We start from the raw sequence: 22,174 nt of genomic DNA on the forward strand, positions 1-22,174 counted from the left end.
ACGTGTAACCGGATATTTTCTTGCTCGGTGCGGGATTCGATACGAGTGTACTGCACTACAAAGGCGACGTCACTAACCGCTCGGCTAGAAGGAAAGACTCGTTAACTAGGGACTAACGTTTCTTATTACTAGTTTACAGTCGTCACTCTCTCCGGGAAGCGCGCCCTCGCGCATTGTTATTCCCGCGCTCCGAAGAGACTTCTGAGGATCTGCACGCTTCCGGATTCCACCGCTGCCACCAACGTAACCGGTTATTTTCTTGCCCGGTGCGGGATTCGATACGTATTGTACTACGCCACAAGGCGACGTCACTAACCGCTCGGCTAAAGAGTCAGACTCGTTAGTCAGGGACTAACGTATCTTATTAGTAGTTTACACATGTAAAATAAAATCTTGAGACGGGAGTAAAGTCACAAGACCAGCGCCTAGAAGAGAGCAGATCCACCGCTAGGCAGTGCTCGGATTTAAACTTGATTATATGCAGAGCTACGTTGTAGCCTACGTAAGTGGCCTACGCCGTTGTGAACGTTCATACCCCCCCTCTCTTTATTGACTAATTGACAAAAAATTTTACACATGTCACATTTTTACAACATGAATGACTACAGTGCAAACAAAAATGCTAGGGGGTAGGCCAAATAAAAAATAAAAATAATAAAAAGGAAAAGAAAACTAAAACATTTAACAGCAAAGATCACAGATCATTTACATACATATTTTACAGCGAACACGTGCCATTACAGTTTTTTTGGGCCTTTTTATTGGCACTAGAATTAATACTTTTTATGTACTGTTCAAAAGCGAGCGTTCATATTTGAGCGCGGGTGTCTGCGTCGCTCTGCAATTACACCGTCAAAGCGCTAGTTGGCGCTAGAGTTTCTACGTCAACGTGTTGGAGTTTCTAAGAGACAGTAGAAGTTTCTTCGCGTACTTCAAACAATGGCGACTGAAAGTGATCGGTTCATGTTGTAGTTGAAGCTAATACATGTTGAACAACTGTTACTTTTACTGAAACTCCTGCAACGCAGAAAAGAGAAGACGCCGGAGGAGATGGAATGTATGACCACGGAACCGACTGAGGCAGATTTAAGGTGAATTTTCTGTGCTTGTCCTGCCACTGAGAGACATGGACGAGGAAATGCGTAAAGATGAAATGCGGAGCTACCAAGCGGACCAATCACAGTTGTTGCGGCCTGCGCTGCCGAGACGTGTAGCTACATTTCTGGGGAGGCGCACGTCAAGCTACGGCGCCGTATTTACGGCGTAGATTCTACACAGAAGGACAAATTGGCCTTTAGTCGACAAACCAGCTGAGGAGTGCGCGCTCATTGCGGTATAAAACAAGTTTTTCAAAGGGTTTGATCCATCGCAACCACGAGAGGCCCTTCATTATACAGTCGTGACTGTGCATATGCTGTCCTCACAGTGCGTGACTATCTGGCAGAGCTAGACAGCTAGCGAACAACTAAGCATTCTCCAGTAAAGACCAAGCCGTGACCTTTCTTGATTTTACTGAAGCAATTATTTGTTGTAAAACTGAAAATACACAGAAAAAATGCATACATCATTATACATGATTTATTACAGAATTCCATTAAACAGGATTTACATCATAACCAGTTTATGCTAACAGTGTAGCTTATTAGCAAAGACCACGGATTAACATCAACATTTTGTTTAGTGCTAGGTATAATTCACAATTACAGACGAATGGCCTCCAAGGCTCTGCGTGTAAGGAAATACACTGCTCAAAAAAATAAAGGGAACACATAAGCAATGCAATGTAGCTCCAAGTCAATCACACTTTTGAGATATCAACCTGTCCAGTTAGGAAGCAACACTGATTTGTGAATCAATTTCACCTGTTGGTAAATTGTCTAAGTTCCACCAGGTGGAAATTAGACAATTTGCAAGACAACCCCTATAAAAGGAATGGATTTGCAGGTGGTGGCCACAGACCATTTGCCTGTCCTCATCTTTTCTGGCCGATCTTTGGTTAGTTTTTCATTTTGCTAGTGCCCTCACCACTAGAGGTGGCATGAGGCGGTATCTGCAACCTACAGAAGTTGCTCAGGTAGTGCAGCTCATCCAGGATGGCACATCAATGCGTGCTGTGGCAAGAAGATTTGATGTGTCTCCCAGCACAGTGTCCAGAGCATGGATGAGGTACCAGGAGACAGGCCAGTACACCAGGAGACGTGGAGGGGGCCGCAGGAGGACAACAACCCCGCAGCAGGACCGCTATCTGGTGCTTTGTGCAAGGAGGAACAGGAGGAGCACTGCCGGAGCCCTACAAAACGACCTTCAACAGGCCACTAATGTGCAGGTTTCTGCTCAAACAGTGAGAAACAGAATGCATGAGGATGGTATGAGGGCCCGACGTCCACAATTGGGGCCTGTGCTCACAGCCCAACACCGTGCAGCCCGATTGACCTTTGCCAGAGAACATCTTGGTTGGCAGATTCGCCATTGGCGCCCTGTGCTCTTCACAGATGAGAGCAGGTTCACACTGAACACATGTGACAGACGTGAGAGAGTCTGGAGACGCTGTGGAGAACGTTCTGCTGCCTGCAACATCCTCCAGCATGACCGGTTTGGCGGTGGGTCAGTGATGGTCTGGGGAGGCATATCCTTGGAGGGCCGCACAGACCTCTACGTGCTAGCCAGAGGTACCATGACTGCCATTAGGTACCGGGATGAGATCCTCAGACCCATTGTCAGACCATATGCTGGTGCAGTGGGCCCTGGGTTCCTGCTCATGCATGACAATGCTCGTCCTCATGTGGCCAGAGTGTGTCAGCAGTTCCTGTATGTCGAGGGCATTGATGCTATGGACTGGCCTGCACGTTCCCCAGACCTGAATCCAATCGAGCAACCCTGGGACATCATGTCTCGTACCATCCGCCAACGCGATGTCGCACCACAGACTGTCCAGGAGTTGACCAATGCCCTGATCCAGGTCTGGGAGGAGATCCCTCAGGAGACCATCCGTCGTCTCATCAGGAGCATGCCCAGACGTTGTAGGGAGTGCATACAGGCACGTGGAGGCCACACACACTACTGAGCCTCATTTTGAATCGTCTTGAAGAATTTCCACAGAAGTTGGATCAGCCTATGTTCTCATTTTCTATTTTGATTTTGAGTATGATTCTGAATCCAGACCTTAATGGGCTAATGATTTTGATTTCCATTGATCATTCTTAGATTATTTTGCTCTAAACACATTCCTCTGTCTAATAAATAAAGATTTTCAGCTGAAATATTTCATTCATCGAGGTCTATATTGTGTTTTTAGGCGTTCCCTTTATTTTTTTGAGCAGTCTATTTCTTTTTTTAACCACGAAGCACATTCACGTTCGCAGACTCGCCATGAACTTAAACGAAACTAAATGCCTCTCACTAATGTGTGCAACAGCACCACGAATCGGCCGCAGGTGGAAGTATCATAACAGAAATCTCAACACAAAATTACTGCTGCTACTACTACTACTTTCGGCTGCTCCCGTTAGGGGTCGCCACAGCGGATCATCCGTTTCCATTTCTTCCTGTTTTCTGCGTCTTCTATTAAACAGAAAGGGCATCGCAGTGCACAAAAATTATTGAGCTGACAGGCCCAGTAGTATGTGAGATTAGCAGCGGACAGATACACACACACACACACACACACGGACAGAAAAAACAGCATTTTTCCTGCCATCGTAAGACTTTTGCGCTGCGCCCAAGTTGACTGAGCAGGAAATATGGGGGAAAAACGTTTTTAATATGCAGTGCTCCAGCTAAAAAATATACCTAATAAAAATGTTTTGCCTGTCAGTCTGAATGTGTAGCATCCTAGGCAGACCCTTGCAAAGAATGTGACCAAGTCTGACATGAACTTGCAATTTACAAAAGGAAAAAAGGTTTGCTATGCTACAATTCTTTCTGACCCTAACCCTGTCTTTAATTTCATAATATAATAAAGCTGACTAAACCGTTTATGCTTGTGCATGCTCGATTCACATCTATGGTTGACTCAGATCGGGCAGCGACAAGAAAATGCAACACTTCCTGTGTTGAGTACAACCTAGTGGAAGTTGTACCTCTATAACTTTTGCATTTTTGGATTATCAAAACTCATAATAACTTTTGATCATGTCGCTGCCCGATCCGAGTCAACTATAGTCACGCATGCCCAGCGTTGGCCGAGCGAGCTAGAGCGTGAATGACGAGAGGGAGCGACGGTAGCAAGAACATTAAGTTTTTCATCCATCCATGCATCCATTACCCAAACCACGTATGCTGCTCTCAGGGTCGCGGGGATGCTGGAGCCTCATCCAGCAGTCACTGGGCGGCAGGCGGGGAGACACCCTGGACAGGCTGCCAGTCCATCACAGGGCAGTTTTTCAGAGGTTTTGCATTACTGCAACCATGAGAGGTTTTTCATCATAAACTCATAACTGCACAAAAAAATGTTAGGCTGACAGGTCCAGTAGTTTGCGGACAGATACATGCACACATGCACAAACATGGACGCACGCGAAAACCCCCCCTGCATAATCCCACCCCCACCAGGCTGCCTGGTGGGGATAATAAGGACCAGATTTTTCCCAGTTCCATTGTATAAAAATAAACCCCTGTTATAAGGAACTGCATTTTTGCTTTGCTTAAATCTGGAAAGTGACTATTGGATACAGTATACCTACAGTGGGAAGAAGAAAAAAAGACTTGGGACCTTGACCTCAAAAGTAAAGTCATGATCACCGTTGTATCAAGATGTTTCAGTAGTCCAGCAGGTTGTAAATGTAGTGGTGTATCACCAATGTAAGACTGAAGTCACACACACACACACACACACACACACACACACACACACACAGAGTCAAAGGGCACTATATCATATAGGTGGTAACATTGGACTCACACTTGCAGCCACACATTCCTACTCTCACACAGACACTATTACCTGAGACAAACCCTTATGTACAAACTCCCTTGTTAAAGGTTTATCAGTATCAGCAGTCCCATACAAAAGACGCTGTGACTGACTTACTGTAGGCAGAACTAGAACAACCTGAATTCAGTTTGTCAGTTTGCCTAGTGGATCCTATACCAGACCACTGCAGCACAGGAGGTTGAGGGTAAGTGCAATACTATTTTTCCAGGCTGGGTAAAATCCAAAATTTTTCCAGGGGGTGGACTTTATTCAGAAGTCAACATTGAAAAAAAACAAAAAAACAAAACTGGCCTAAAAAGCAAGTCATATCTATCCTAAGAAATGATTAAGAGTCGGGAATCACGTTCATGAGTGTTTGTCTTGAAATTCTGGACCACCCGAACTGAAAGAGAATTTACCCGAAGACTGTTTCAGCTATTTTACAATACACAAGAACTTTTGTGAATTTTGCATTTGGCTTTTTGCTCTTTCAATTCCTCATCTATCCCTATTTGTCAAGACCACCTTTTCTCGAGCAGGTGTCTTTTGATGGCGTTCCACAACTGCTCCAACTTTTTTTTCTTGTTGATGTTAAAGGGAAAATTCTCCAGTTTTTATGTGGATGTCCAATCAGTGTGGATGGCATATGTAATTAATTGAAGCAATAAATTCCTCAAGTGCTTTATTTTTTATTTATTTATTTTTTCAAAAAATGTCTCCTTTTTTCTACCCAATTGTATCCGGCCAATTACCCTACTCTTCTGAGCTGTCCCGGTTGCTGCTCCACCCCTCTGCCGATCCCGTGAGGGCTGCACACTACCACATGCCCCCTCCGAAACATGTGGAGTCGCCAACCACTTCTTTTCACCTGACAGTGAGGAGTTTCACCAGGGGGACATAGCACGTGGGCGAATCACGCTATTCCCCCAGTCCCCCCCGAACAGGTGCCCCGGCCGACCAGAGAGGGTGCTAGTGCAGTGACCAGGACATACACCCACATTCGACTACCCACCTGCAGACACGGCCAATTGTGTCTGTAGGAAAACCGACCAAGCCGGAGCTAACACGGGGATTCGATCCGACAATCCCTGTGTTGGTAGGCAACGGAATAGGCCACCACATTACAACAAGTGCTTTATTGCGGAGCTGTGCCAGCAGTGCCCACATGTATCAGGAGGCATTGCGCGTGAACTTCTGACCCCCAAATCCCAAATCCTTCCAAAGCCCGCCCAGCTCGTGAAGGTGGGCATTTCTTGTGGATTTGTCTCCAAAAAAGTTAGAACAGTCTTAAAATCTTCACTCTTAGATCATAAAACTGAAAAACGACATAAATTGAATTGGAATAGTTTTATTGACAACAAACATGCCTTGTCGTATCAAGCCTGCATTTTATATGGCGCTTTTCTAGCTGCAACAGTCACTCAAACTACTACTACTACTACTACTACTACTTTCAGCTGCTCCCGTTAGGGGTCGCCACGGTGGATCATCCGTTTCCATCTCTTCCTGTCCTCTGCATCTTCCTCTGTCACACCAACCACCTGCATGTCCTCCCTCATCACATCCATAAACCTCCTCTTTGGCCTTTCTCTTTTTCTCTTCCCTGGCAGCTCCATATTCACTATCCTCCCAATATACCCAGCATCTCTCCTCCACACATGTCCAAACCATCTTAATCTTGCCTCTCTTGCTTTGTCTCCAAACCGTCCAACCTGAGCTGTCCCTCTAATATACTCTTCCCTAATCCTGTCCTTCTTCATCCCTCCCAATGAAAATCTTAGCATCTCCAGCTCTGCCTCCTGTCTTTTCGTCAGTGCCACATCCCCAAACCATACAACAAAGGGGGTCTCACTACCATCTAGTAATCCTTCCCTTTCATTCTTGCAGGTACCCTTCTGTTGCAAATCACTCCTGACACTCTTCTCCACCTACTCCACCCTGCCTGCACACTCTTCTGCACTCCCTGTTACTTTGAACAGTTGACCCCAAGTATTTAATCTCATCCACCTTCACCACCTCTACTCCTTGCATCCTCACCATTCCACTGCCCCCCCTCATTCACACATATGTATTCCGTTATGCTCCAACTGACTTTCATTCCTCTTCTCTCCAGTGCATACCTCCACCTCTCCAGGCTCTCCTCAGCCTGCTCCCTACTCTCACTACAGCTCGCCCAGCCACTCAAAACTCACTCCAAAAACTTTACAATTACTGAATGCCTCACATTCACTCATTCGCCGATGGTGATGTCAACCATGCAAGGTAACAACCAGCTCATCAAATGATGTAAATTGTGCTACCCTGCTTAATATAAGTGATTGAGTAGAACATATTGGTAACGCTGGATAAACATATTTATATAAAATGTTTTTTTTCCTGTGGTTCTAAATGTGGATATGTGGACTTGACTGGAAAGGTGGTTGAAGTCAATTTGCAACCCGTCTATGTTTTTTCAGTCACCAAAGCTAGCTGTGGTCTATTTGCCCTATACAGAGCACAGAGTTGAGTTATCATCGGTTCTGTATACCAGAGGAAAGATGTGTCAAAGCAGTATGTGAAGGCTATTGGTCAACATTGGTCATAGGGGTAGAGATTGGCGATGGGGACCACAAGAAAAAAATCATCACCACGGTAAAACTACCTCTATTACCAACAAAGGCTGGAATATGTTCATTCATTCATTCATCTTCAGAACTCCGGGGTCGGGTCACGGTGGCAGCAAGCTAAGTAGGGCACTCCAGATGTTCCTCACCCCAGCAACACCCTCCAGCTCCTCCTGGGGGATCCCAAGGTGTTCCCAGGCCAGATTGGACATCTAGTCCCTCCAGCAAGTTTTGGGTCTACCCCGGGGTCTCCTCCAAAGGAAGGCACCCAGGAGGCATCCTAATCAGATGCCCGAACCACCTCAACTGGCTTCTTTTGATGAAAACGAGCAGCGGCTCTACTCCAAGCTCCCTCCAGATGTCCGAGCTCCTCACCCTATCTCTAAAGCTGAGCCCAGACACCCTACAGAGGAAACTCATTGCAGCCGCTTGTATCCACGATCTCACCCTTTCCGTCACTACCCAAAGTTCATGATCATAGGTGAGGGTGGGAACGAAGATTGACTGGTAAATTGAGAGCTTTGCCTTCCGGTTCAGCTCCCTCTTCAACACAACGGTCTGGTACAACGTCCACATTACTGCTGATGCTGCACCAGTCCGCCTGTTAAATCTGCTCCATCCTACCCTCACTCATGAACAAGATCCCAAGATACTTGAACTCCTTCACTTGAGGCAACAACTCGTCCCCAACCCGGAGGGAGCAATCCACCATCTTCCGGTAGAGAACCATGGCCTCAGACTTGGAGGTGCTGACTCTCATCCCAGCCATTTCACACTCAGCTGCAAACTGCCCCAGTGTGTGCTGGAGGTCACGTTCTGATGAAGCAAGCCAACAAAACCACATCGTCTGCGAAGAGCAGAGATGCAATTCTGAGGTTCCCAAAACGGACACACTCCTCACCTTGGCTGCGCTCTGAGATCCTGTCCATGAATATCACAAACAGAATCGGAGACAAGGGACAACCTTGGCGGAGTCCAACACCCACCGAAAACATGTTTGACTTTGTGCTGAAAATCCAGACACAGCTCTCACTTTGGTTGTTAAAGGACCAGATGGCTTGTAGTAACTGTCCCGGTACCCCATACTCCCACAGTACCCCCCATGGAGTGCCCCAGGGTACACGGCCATAAACCCTCTCCAAGTCCACAAAACACATGTAGACTGGCTGGTCAAACTCCCATGCCCCCCTCAGTGCTTCCGCAAGGGTAAAGAGTTGGTCCATTGTTCCACAGCCAGGACGGAATCCGCATTGTTCCTCCTGGATCCGAGGTTCGACAATCAGTTGGAGCCTCCTTTCCAACACCCTAGAGTAGACTTTCCCAGTGAGGCTGAGCAATGCGATGCCCTGATAATTGGAGCACACCCTCCGTTCCCCCTTTTTAAATATGGGAACCACCACCCCAGTCTGCCACTCCACAGGTACTGTCCCCAACCTCCACGCAACACCGAAGTGGTGTGTCAGCCAAGACAGCCCAACAACATCCAGAGCCTTCAACATCTCAGGGCGAATCTCATCCACAACCGGCGTCTTGCCACTGAGGAGCTTCTTAAATACCTCAGAGACTTCTTCCAGGGATATGGGTGGGGCTTCCCCTGAGTCTTCAGACTCTACCTCCTCCACCGAGGACGTGTTAGCCGGGTTCAGGAGCTCCTCAAAGTGTTCTTTCCACTACTCAACAAAATCCCCAGTCCGGGTCAGCGGTTCCCCTCCCTGGCTGAACACAGGCTGAGTTAAGCCCTGCTTCCCTTTCCTGAGTCGCCAGATGGTTTGCCAGAACTTCCTTGAGGCCAACTGAAAGTCCTCCTCCATAGCCTCGCCGAACTCACACCGAATTTTTGCTTCCGTGACCGCCGAAGCCACAGTACATTTTTACATATATCAGCTGAAATATGTTAAGTTCATTATTAATGTAGCACAATCAAGAATATTCACAAGTGACTGACACATGACAAAGACGGGATAAATTCAATTAGAAATTACATAGGGATAATAAAGGGCGGCACGGTGGCACAGTGGTTAGCACGGTAGCTTCACAGCAAGAAGGTCCTGGGTTCGAGCCCTGGGGTAGTCCAACCTTGGGGGTTGTCCCGGGTCATCCTCTGTGTGGAGTTTGCATGTTCTCCCCATGTCTGCGTGGGTTTCCTCCGAGTATTCCGGTTTCCTCCCACAGTCCCAAAGACATGTAGGTCAGGTGAATCGGCCATACTAAATTGTTCCTAGGTGTGTGTGTGTGTGTGTGTGTGTGTGTGTGTGTGTGTGTGTGTGTGTGTGTGTGTGTGTGTGTGTGTGTGTGTGTGTGTGTGTGTGTGTGTGTTGGCCCTGTGATGGCCTGGCGGCCATTTGGACATGTAAACTTTCGGAGCCAAACACTTGCAGACTTTAACCAGAAGGGGTTCGACATTGCCAAACTTGTTACAGGAAATGCATATATCATACATACACCCTGTGATGGCCTGGTGGCCTGTCCAGGGTGTCTCCCTGCCTGCCACCCAATGACTGCTGGGATAGGCTCCAGCATCCCCGCGACCCTGAGTAAGGATAAGCAGTTTGGATAATGAATGAATTGAGAGAATAAATAGTAGCCTACTTAACAAATGTTTTCTTAATTATTAAGGGACAACAAGTATTAGTAAGTATTATTATCAATATGCAAAGTTGTGGCTTTTGGGGAATGGGTAATTGGATATGCCTATGTGAGAGGGTTTATTATTATCATTATCGTTATTTTGTTTGCAGATGTCTTCTATGTGGCTGTGCTACCTTCTCTTCCTCTCCGTCTCGTACTACTGGCTGCCAGCTGAATCCTATGCAGATGGAAAGGTAACCAAAGCCTGTGGCAGTATGAAACCTCACCATGATTCCCACAGCAGGACCAGTAACAGCCCCTATCACCTAGCCACCAACACCACCCGCTTCAGCCCTGGAGACAGAGTCCAAGGTAATCTAAACACTGTATCTCAGTTTACTGCACGATCGACCAGTTAACTAAGGTTGGACCCGACCTACAAGATTTAATGCAGGTATCATGTACTAAATCCAGATTTGACGTGGCAGTCACATCATTTACTATTGTGTGTTGGGGACTGTGATAAAATAATCTAAGAAAAAAAAAAGATGTTGTATTTTGAACTGATTTTATAAGTTTACATTAGGAATATATATATATATATATATATATAGGAAGAAATGGAAACCGATAATCTGCTGTGGTGACCCCTAACAGGAGCAGCCGAAAGTAGTAGTAGTAGACATTAGGAATATACACCCTAAAAATAGACTTCCAGAATTAGAAATAACTGAGTCCAAATAGTAAATAAATAAATAAGTTAAGTAAATGTTGGAAAGCATTGTGAAATCTTTATTTTTTACAGAATTGTTTTGAAATGTCACTGGGAGAAGATTTTATTTTCAACATTGATAAGGAAAATTTTTTATTTGATAATGTTGTTTATAGGCAGCACGGTGGTGCAGTAGTTAGCGCGGTTGCCTCACAGCAAGAAGGTCCTGGGTTCAAGTCCAGAGGTTGTCCAACCTTGGGGGTCATCCCAGGTCGTCCTCTGTGTGGAGTCTGCATGTTCTCCCTGTGTCTGTGGGTTTCCTCCAGGTGCTCAGGTTTCCTCCCACAGTCCAAAGACATGTAGGTCAGGTGAATTGGCCATACTAAATTGTCCCTAGGTGGGAATGTGGGTGTGTGTCGGCCCTGTGATGGACTGGCAGCTTGTCCAGGGTGTCTCCCCTCCTGCTGCTGGGATAGGCTCCAGCATCCCCGCGACCCTGAGTAAGGATAAACGGTTTGGATCATGGATGGATGAGTCTAAATAGCAAGAAACCAGCAAACAAAGTCACTGATCACTGATTACAGCCGAACTGCTGTCAGAGTCTGACTTTGAACAACAGAACACGTTTGCAAGAATCTCCTAGTTTATGGTGCTGGGGAATGATATTAAGCCTGGTTAAACCAAATTGTATGACTGGCTGGATACCTGACTTAATGACTGACCCACTTATTTAATACTAGAGTCAGGTCAAGGCTTTAGTAACGGTTATAGTAACATAACTATGTTAAGAAAAAAAAACAGTATGTATGAACATCTGTGTGATACTTTTCTATTTACAGTCATCCTGTCGGGGTCAAATTTTGAGGGCTTCTTGCTGGAGGCCAGGGATGCGGTCATTCACAGCTTGGTGTCCGCAGTTGGCTCCTTCACCCTAACCGATCCCACCAAGACACAGCTGCTCACCTGTAATAATGTCAAGGTACTGTATGCACACACCTACCAACACCCACACATGAACACACATACACAAGAATGGAAGCTATATATGTAAGACAACTAAAATGAGAGACAACTAGTAAAAGGTTTTGAGTATATGCATACGTATGAATGGATGCCTATCTGTTCATTTGTAAATGTGTGTGTGTGTGTGTGTGTGTGTGTGTGTGTGTGTGTGTGTGTGTGTGTGTGTGTGTGTGTGTGTGTGTGTGTGTGTGTGTGTGTGTGTCTACAGGACTCAGCAGTGAGCCATACAAGTAGTGTAGTACAAACAGAAGTTGTGGTTTTTTGGAACGCTCCAAAAGACGCTCCCAAAGTGGTTCAGTTCTTGTAAGCATGTCTTTTTTTTCCCCATGTATGTACACATACACATACATACCTGTGTTTGTCGCTGCAATGCTGTATCTGTGTGTGGGCCTAAGCTGTATGTTTGCCAGTGTAAGTGTCTCTTTCAATTGAGCTGTGTGTGTCTCTTTCCATTTACGTGTCTGATATTTTTTTTCTTCAGTGTGACAGTGGTCGCCCACTACAGTGTATTTTGGGTGAAGCAACCTGGACCTGTCATCTATCAGGATGGAGTGACACCTCTCCCGCCTCAGTCTACAACCATGCCCACTACAATGCAGACAACCACGCCTTCTGTGCTGCCCGGACCTGTAATCACTACCGAATTAGAAATACTTGCTGCCAATCTTGCCTTTTTTTAATACGTTCCCAATCAAATCAGCAAAACATTACATTGTAGCAAATGTCGGTGACAGCATGATAAATGAAACATAGTGCCAGCGACTCTGCATTAATCTGCTATTTTACTTTTGGAGAAAAGGACGGGAATTGTCCTTTACACATCTGCTTAGTCTGAATTTTCTACATTTTCCCAACAAATGCTGTTTTAATGCTTCTGCTTTATTGATACCAGGTGTCTTGAATGCACCACCACTAACATTGTTCTCCCCCTCACCACTATCACTATCCTCCCTTCTTTCTCTCTCTCTCGCCCCCCCCCCTCTCTCCCTCTCTCCAGTTCAGTTCAGAGGGTTGTGGCCATTCAAAATCCTGCCTCCTGGATCCTCCAGGCTGTGACCCAGAAAAAGACCCTAAATGCTTTTTTCTGTCCATGACGACAGAGGGACCAGAAAAAACGGTTCAGCTTTCCCCACGTCTCTCACAAATCTATCTATCTATCTATCTATCTATCTATCTATCTATCTATCTATCTATCTATCTATCTATCTATCTATCTATCTATCTATCTATCTATCTATCTATCTATCTATCTATCTATCTATCTATCTATCTATCTATCTATCTATCTATCTATCTATCTATCTATCTATCTATCTATCTATCTATCTATCTATCTATCTATCTATCTATCTATCTATCTATCTATCTATCTATCTATCTATCTATCTATCTATCTATCTGTCTATCTGTCTGTCTGTCATTGAAGAAGGGGCTACTGTCACATTTTCACAATGATGGGCTTTCATACACTGTCCATAGACCATGGCATCAATTAACTCCCATGGCAACAAAGCCAAATAGATCCTTTTTATCTACATTCCAGTGTTGGGATGTTGAGAGCCGTGCTCATGGTTACATTACCCAAGGTGATATCCGAGATCATGTGAATGGCATAAAACCATAATAAATCTATTAAAACTATAGGTTAGGGTTTAGTATTTATACCTTCAAACACACTGAAGGTTTATGAACTATTGTTTATGAAGGTTTATAATGTACTGCATCCAACTTTTCTCTGCAGTTGGTGTTATTTGAGCTAAGCGGCCCAGCAGAGGGATACGTGACCTTTGCTCTGTCTTGGGACACAATGATGGTAATCTAGTCTTTAAACAACACCACTGAAATTAAAAGACATAATTTATTGCTAATGTAATATCTGTGTGTGTAGTTCAATGATAATGTCTACAAATATGTCCGTGTGTGTGTCACCCTCCAACTTCCTGTGTGTGTGAGGATTTGGGACTGAAGTAAATACTGTGGTAGACTGGAAGACACTTTGGACAAGCTGTACATTTCAAAGGGGAATTTCAGTGTCTGTGGAAGGTCCTCGTAAGTGTGGTAACATTATTGTTGTGCGTGATTCTGTGAAGGGTGATGACGATGTGTACATGTGTGTAATGGATGAGGACAGAATATCCGTGAGCGCAGCCTATGTAACTGGAAGAACACATCCTGAAGACCAGTCACAGGTGACAAAGAAAAACTTAACGCACATGCAGAAGGCACCCATTCAAAGTTTTCATAATGTAATGTTAATATATATAAAAGAATCAGTATGAACCAGAGAATCTAATACTGTAACCAGAAAGTAGTTAAATACTGGTTGAAATGCGATTATCAAAAATCAACATCGCGATAAACTTTTGAAGGTATTTTGTTCAGGGCAGTGGAATCACAGCAGTATTAGCCACTAACACAATGAGGTGGAAAGGTGCACTTTTGTGTTTGTCTACAGTACACATGTATTTTCTCTCAAAAGATGTACTTTACTCTTATATTTCATCTTACCCCCAAACCATTCAAGCTCCCTACAGAGCTTCCTTTTGTGGGTCTGTTTTCAGAGTGGCCTTTCCTCCGTATCATGGCGAATTGCAGAAGGTGTGATCCAGTGCAGGTTCAGTCGACCAGTCAGAATGACCAACCAGAGACCACATCGCTATGATCTAGACCAAGAATACTTCCTGTTTCTAGCCAGTGGAAATGCTCAGTATGGTAAGACTATTGGATAGATGCGACACACATGCACGCGCGCACACACACAAATGAAACCAGTTTGATGGAGTATCTGTCTGTGAATTCATGACGGTTGGTATGTGTGTGTGCATGTTTGTAAGTGCCTGCATTGTCCTTGTATGTGCATGCATGTGTGCAGTCATATCCAGTTATATGGTGCCGTCTTTATGGGTAAATAAAAAGTCCTAAAACCTTCTAAGCATTACTGTCACATGATAGTTTGATGCAGTTAACAAACCTCTATGGCCTCGTGCATTTATGCATGCTCAATAATCCAGACAAGGAAATCACAGAACTTAAACGAACTGATTCAACTTTCTGCGGCTTTGTTGCCTTAGCGTTTGAGTGCAGTGGGCATGTGTAGGTGCATGTGCATTTAACAGCTCTTAATAAGTTTGAACCTATAGTACATTTTGATGACATTTGATGAGAGGATGGCACTGACAGGATACGCTGAGTTTGGAGAACAGGCAGTTTTATTGCTCAGGAAGATTTCCTGCTTTCTGGTTGGTTAATATGCAAGTTGCGCATTTAATGCATTAAGGGCAGAGATCAGTGACACCAAAACCTGAATCTGATTTACAATAACTTGAATTTGTAATGCTGAAACCAAAACATTTAAAACGTGATTCGTCTATTTGATGTGGCATTTCACAATTTGAACTTTATTGTAATAGTTTGAAATTTAACTGGAGCCTGCTATCATGCAACTTCCATAAAAGAAACGAAATAAAAATAAAAATTCAAAATGCTTTCAAATACAGTCTTTACATTTCAGTTTCTATTCATAGTGTCAAATTCAGCTCTCATAGTTAAATTTTAACTTTTTTTTTTTTACCTGGGAGTGGAGCAAAGATTCAGTATAACTTCTTTTCAGCAAATCAGTGGTCACCAACTTGTGAAACCAGGAAGTTGGTGCTGTGGACCACATGCATCAACTCTCTCTGCCATCTGTGATTATTGAAATCTAAAGTCAGTATTTAGGGGCTCCTAGTTTCTGCTCATAAAATGTACTGTTGCTTTGCTCTTGAGAGGAATTTACTCTTATTTTTAAATCCTGCAGAGGAACTTAAACCAAGGCTGTCTGTGAATTTTCTCATTCATCCAAGTCATAGTTATCCAAAGGAATTGAATCAAGTGCAACTGGACTTGGGTTATATATCCATGAAGACGTTTCACCTCTCATCTAAGAGGCTTCATCAGTTCCTGCCTTTCTGACTAGACCAAGCTAGTCTGACTGGCTGGTTATGAAACTCAGATATTTAGCCTCTTTGGAGTCGTTATCAGAGCTATTGATGTCAATGGCTCTTGTGTTCCGATGTTTAGCAACGACAGTCGTTGGAGGTGTTAGTTTCGACTTCGTTAGTGCTCCATTCAGTGGTCATGAGTCGTTGGAGCCGTTAGTGACCAACTGTTGTTCTTGGAGGCTAAACTTTTGAGTCTCCTGGGTAGAGATGAGAGGACGGCATTGTAAGTGGGAGATAGGTGGTGTCGCAGACCTCCTCCTCTGTTGAGGGATGGTTTTTCCAGTTTCGCATAGATGGCTTCCTTCACCCCTCTTTCAAACCATCTATCTTCCCTGTCCAAAATGTGTACGTTGCTGTCCTCGAAGGAATGTGTCTTCTCCTCGAGGTGTAGATAGACTGCTGAGTCTTGTCCTGAGGAGTTTGGCCTTCTGTGTTGGGCCATCTGTTTGTGTAGTGGTTGTTTGGTTTCTCCTATGTGTAGGTCAGTACAATTCTCATTGCATTGTACAGCATACACCAACTTGCGTTTTCGGGTGTGTGGTACACGGTCTTTGGGATGAACCAGTCTTTGTCGGATTGTGTTGCTGGGTTTGAAGTATACCGGGATGCGGTGTTTGTTAAAAATTCTCCTGAGTTTCTCGGAGACCCCAGAAACATACGGGATGACTATGTTATTCCTTCTGTTCCTCTTCTCCTCATCGCTCACCCGGTTGGTCTTTCTGGAACGTGTTGCAGTTTTCACAAAGGTCCAAGTGGGGTAGCCGCAGGTTTTTAAAGCTCCCCTCAGGTGTTTGTGTTCTTCTCGTTGGGCCTGAGTGCTGCTGGGCACATTGTCAGCTCTTTGTTGCAGAGTTCTGATGACACTCAGTTTGTGTCCCAGAGGGTGGTGTGAGTAGAAAAGTAGATATTGGTCTGTGTGTGTAGGTTTCCTGTAAACCCCAATGTGGAGGCTCCTGTCTTCCCCAATGTGGACGTCACAGTCCAAGAAGGGCAAACTGTTGTTCTTTACATCTTCCCTTGTGAACTTAATGTTCTTGTCCACTGAGTTGATGTGTTTGGTAAACGCTTGCACCTCTTGTGTTTGGATTTTGATCCATGTGTCGTCACATATCTGAACCAGTGACTCAGAGGTGTTCCTCTGAAGGAGTTCAGGGCCCTGTGTTCTACCTCTTCCATATATAAGTTGGCCACAATGGGTGATACTGGTGAGCCCATTGCACAGCCGTGTTTCTGTCCGTAAAACTGACCCCTGAATTGGAAATATGTGGTGTTCAGGCAAAGGTCCAGTAGTTGGCAAATCTGGTCTGGGCTGAGGTTGGTCCTATTATGGAGGGTGTTGTCACATAGCAAACGTTGCCTCACAGTTTCCAAAGCCTCCATGGTTGGGATGCAGGTGAATAACGAGATTACGTCGTAGGATACCATGGTTTCATTAGGCTCCAGTTTTACGCCTTGGACCTTGTTCACAAAGTCAATGGAATTTTGGGTATGGTGAGGTGTTTCGCCCACTAAAGGGGTCAAGATGTTGGTTATATGTTTGGCAATGTTGTACGTGACCGAGTTTATGCTGCTGACGATGGGCCTGAGGGGGGCTCCATCTTTATGGATCTTAGGGAGTCCATATAGTATGCATGGAATGTTATCTTGTGGGTAGAGACGGTGGTATTGTATCCGGTCAATGGTTCCTCCTTTCTGTAGTTTCTGTAGGTACTCTATTATTCTCCTCTTGTAACCACTAGTCAGAAAGGCACAAACTGATGAAGCCTCTTGGATGAGAGGCGAAACGTCTTCACGGATATATAACCAAGTCCAGTTGCACTTGATTCAATTCCTTTGGTTAAACCAAGGCTAATATTTATATGCAGCAAAATGCATTGCCTTCTCCTGGATGAGAGAGAGAGTTCAGAAACTATTTGAATGTCTCTTTGTCTCTAGGGAAAATATGGAAACATACTCTCCAACCATTAATCTCCACCAGCAGGAAACAAATCACCGGGGCCCCTGAGGTCCTCAGAGGCTCCCGGGGACCATTACTCATGAAACTTCATGGTGGGTTCAACATTATCATCATAAAATGGAAAATGTGATAGACATCAGCCCCTGACATTCTCTGTTTTGTCCTGAGGTTTTTTTTTTCCTTAATACTTACAGCCCTCATTTCCTGCCTCTCTGTAGGTGCACTAATGTTGATAGCCTGGATGCTAACTGGGAGCATCGGTACCTTTATCGGCAGCTACTACAAATCTGAATGGCTAAACAAAACCTTACTGAGTCAGAAGGTCTGGTTCCAGGTGAATATGTATTCATGTAGCTATGAAGAAACACACATTCACAATTGGTAACACACAGTCACTTGTCTTCACACACAGAACCACACAGTGACAAACAAGAGACAACAATGGCTTGGTAGGATATGATGATGATACTTTGTCAGATCAAGTCTAAAATTTTTCTTGCATCGCAGGATCTCCATTTGCAACATAACAGAAAAGACAAATTGAGACAAGAAACAAAGATACATACATTTAACATAACATTACAGTCACAGAAGACAATATTTAAGGCCCTATAGTTGTAGTGTGGTGATGATAATTGTGCATGTGTGTGTGTGTGTAGGTTCATCGAGGGTTGATGGTGCTAACTGTTGGTCTGACAGTCATAGCCTTTTGCCTCCCATTTGTCTACAGGAAGGGTTGGAGCAAGGTACAAACACACACACACACACACACACATTAACAAATATTCACACAGATGCATATGCATTGAGACAGTAGATTTTCAAACATGACATAAAACAATTGAGTTCTCCATTTGTTTTTCCTCAGATGCCCCCCTCTGGTATAATGAGGGGAAACAAGCATAATGAATCATTGAATACATTTCTAATCCGAGGACACAGAATGGTTTACAATGAAACAATTTGCGTCACAATCTTCCTTATTTCTGATTTGTTTTTTAAACAAACCAAAACAACAACAAAATATCAACAAAATCTTGCTCACTCAGTTGTAAGTCACTGTGGATGAAAGCATCTGCTAAATAAGTAAATGTGAATTGTATAGATGTGTGTCTGTGTGTAGCATGCAGGTATCCATCCCTACCTGGGCTGTTGCGTGTTGGCATTAGCTCTCATTCAGTCGGTCATGGCTGCGTTCAGACCTCCACCTGACTCACACAGGTACGCAACCTGAACTGCTTTTCTACATGGAGGACTGTCTGGGGCTCTGGTTGATTGATTGATTGATTGATTTATTGATTGATTTATTGATTGATTGAAGGAAGGTTTGGCTGACTAATTAAAAACCTGCCTCAGAAGCAGATTGATGAATTAATTGATTGATTTGTGTATTGGTTTGCTGATTATGTGTCTTCATGTGTCCAGGAGGTATATCTTTAACTGGGCTCATTGGGGAGTTGGTTCTGTGGTTGAGATCATGGCAGGTAAGTCACAAGAATAGAACAGAATAGGAATAGCTTGAAGAATAATTCTAATTGTTCCACTGAGGACCAGTGCGTTCTGTTCCCTGCTCAAAACCACATGATAGATAGATAATACATAATGCAAGTAATTCAGTGAGCCTTTTGTAACTTCTTTAGCAGTAAATATGCATTGCAGCAGCTAATATATGTCTAACTAAGTTAAATGTGCAGATTACTGTACTACACTGTTGTTGATGATGGTTATTCAGTCTTAGTTTGTGTGTGAAGCTGTAATTGAAAGTTGTATTTTTTCAGTTTTCTGTGTGTGTGTGTGCGTGTGCGTGCGCGTGCGTGTGCGTGTGTGCCTGTGCGTGCACGCACGTGCATGCAGTGGTGTCCATGTTCCTAGGGATGCGCCAGTCCTCATTGCTCCTCCCCCTGCCCAAGGCAATGTTTGTTCTGATTGGCTACGTAGGCGGGCTAGCCTTGTTTAGGCTCATTCTCTCCCTGCACAAATTCAGCAGATACATCAAAAGACGTATGACAACAGCTATAATCATTCACATGTTATCCATTGAGATCATCCATTTATGCCTCTTTTACCATTGTTTTTAGCATTACTTCTGCTATTCTGTATTGCTTTTATGATTATCGTTGTTTTTGCTGACCTTTTGTTGTCCTCCGTTAGCAGCAGCATCCAGCGACCAAGAGACGCTCCTTTCTGACCAGTCAAACCTGGGTCACTGGGTAGGTTAAAGGGCTGGCAACACAGCTTTTCTTAAGTCTTGTTAAGCCAACTTTCTCATCTACACTCACTTAGGCTACTTTATATCAAATACATTTCTCACAATACATTTGACAGTTCTCTGTATCTCACATTGCAAAGACACAGGAAGGGTCTGACTAGCTACACAGCTAGTATGGGATAAATGCAGAGCGTAATTTCCCTACGGGGATCAATAAAGTATCGCCAAAAAACAAAAAAAAAGCCAATATAGCCATAAAAATGTAGACCTGGAATCTTATCAACAATTCTAGAGAAATCACATCGTGCCTGTCCTATGCTGAAAATGAAATGTGCTGCTGGTTTCAGAGGTTTCTTCCAATTAAATGGCAAGGTCAAGTACTGACAACCGAAAACTGACTGTCGATTCAGAGGCGGTTCTTAACAAGTGACGTTTCCCAGATCTGCTGCACTGAACACACTTTAGACACCAAGTAATTTTATCTACGCGCTAACTCTTCTCGTCTCCATTCCCTTTCAGGAGTCTTTAATGAAGTCCATCATCTTGGCTGTCCTCATTTTAGAGAACACCGGACTCCTAGTGGTTTTACTGACCTCTATTGTTGAACTTTGACCTCTTAAAGAAAAACAATCAATCCGGTTAATTGTATGCATTGGCTCTGTCACTATTTCCTGTCTTGTTATATCTAGCTAGCTGTGTTTGTGTTTACTTCAGTCTTGTGTCTCTAGTGATTAAAGCTGGCTGTATAATTAATTACTTCACCATTTATGAGTTTGTGGATGTTCCCCAACAACCTGTTTCCCATTACTGAATAAGTCATCGAAGCAAGTTCTACTTAAAAGTGTGAAATTTCCTTTTTTTTCCCTAATGGCTTGTAATCTGTTTGTATGATGTTTCGTTAAACACTTCAACGTGTACCCAATATTCCCTCAGAAATCGAGAGCCATGTGTGCAGACGCTGTTGGAAACTTGTTTTGTCACTATGAAAGAGAAGGGGAATGTAAAACAAAAGAGATTCAGTTCTTCACTTCGTTTGATGCTGCCCCCTCCCCCTCTCCCCCTCCATGAAAGGTGACAAATAGCACATTTACCTTATAGTCTCTGTTTACACTTTAAATTAATATTAGTTTTAGGCCAAAATGAATAGTCATGCTACTCTACTGCACATCCACTGCATCCTATCCTCATTTATCTTAGTTAAGGGTGCCCCATGTAAGAGTTTCTCCTTAATTTCACTCATGATGTGCAGAAGGGATAAACTCCGCTAATCCATTCCCTCCCAATTTGTTTGGTTGTTGTGTCTGGTGTTGAAGTCAAAGCATTTTATCTGACCTGTAAAATAACTCTTCCTCTAGGGCTTTAGCCCATGCCGCCCTTAAAATGGGCTTGAAAAGTGGCTTTACGTTGGTGCACCAGTATGACGTCTCTCTGGCAGAGGCATGATTTGGGCACTGGTATAGAGGTGGGTAGGCAAAGTTAGACGTGGGCAACAAGGAGGACCTGTGGATTATAAACCCCTCATCTTGTGTGTGTGTGTGTGTGTGTGTGTGTGTGTGTGTGTGTGTGTGTGTGTGTGTGTGTGTGTGTGTGTGTGTGTGTGTGTGTGTGTGTGTGTGTTCAGCAGGCAGTTTTCTTTTCATTTCATGAAAGGAAGAAAATGGTGGGACAAAGTAAAACGAATTACACAGTTTAGGTCTTAACCTGTTATTCCAGAGGATAAACAGTAGGTGGCGGTAATACATTTTATTTGATCTGGTTGCCAGCAGCAGCAGAAAAATCTTCACCAGGCGATCCTGATAATTTACAGACACATTGGTTGGTATGAACGTCCATCCATTGTCTATCTGCCTAATCTGGTTCAGTGTCATGGGAGGCTAGAGCCTATCCCAGAAGGCAGTGAGGCACCCTGGACAGGTCACCTGTCTGTCTCAGGCCCCCCCCCCATACACACACTTTTTTCACACCTAGGGGCAGTTTAGAGATTCAAATTCACCTGACATGCATGTCTGTGGGAGGAAAGCGGAGTACACGGGATCCCCACACAAACACAGGGAGGACATCTAAACCCCACACAGAGACTGGAACTGGAACCAGGACGTCTTTCTGGGAGGCAACCGTGCAAAGTACTAAGGCACTGTGCTGCCCTGATATGAGTATTTACAAGAATATTTGATTTTGATTTACCCTGACGAGAATTCAGCGACTGCATG

General features: G+C 44.2%; 1 protein-coding gene across 1 annotated transcript; it reads left to right on the forward strand.

The window, feature by feature from the left end:
* The first annotated feature begins 10,262 nt into the window (after positions 1-10,262).
* On the forward strand, positions 10,263-20,576 carry frrs1a (ferric-chelate reductase 1a). Its single transcript, XM_056293848.1, has 16 exons — positions 10,263-10,455; positions 11,635-11,774; positions 12,027-12,121; positions 12,300-12,447; positions 12,816-12,935; positions 13,560-13,631; positions 13,909-14,007; positions 14,380-14,530; positions 17,734-17,847; positions 17,974-18,089; positions 18,415-18,501; positions 18,879-18,976; positions 19,181-19,239; positions 19,610-19,756; positions 19,907-19,965; positions 20,484-20,576. Exons 1-16 carry the CDS (start codon positions 10,263-10,265, stop codon positions 20,574-20,576), a joined length of 1,791 nt encoding a protein of 596 aa, XP_056149823.1.
* The last annotated feature ends 1,598 nt before the right edge of the window (positions 20,577-22,174 follow it).

Source organism: Lampris incognitus, chromosome 14, assembly GCF_029633865.1.
Source record: "Lampris incognitus isolate fLamInc1 chromosome 14, fLamInc1.hap2, whole genome shotgun sequence".
NCBI lineage: Eukaryota > Metazoa > Chordata > Actinopteri > Lampriformes > Lampridae > Lampris > Lampris incognitus.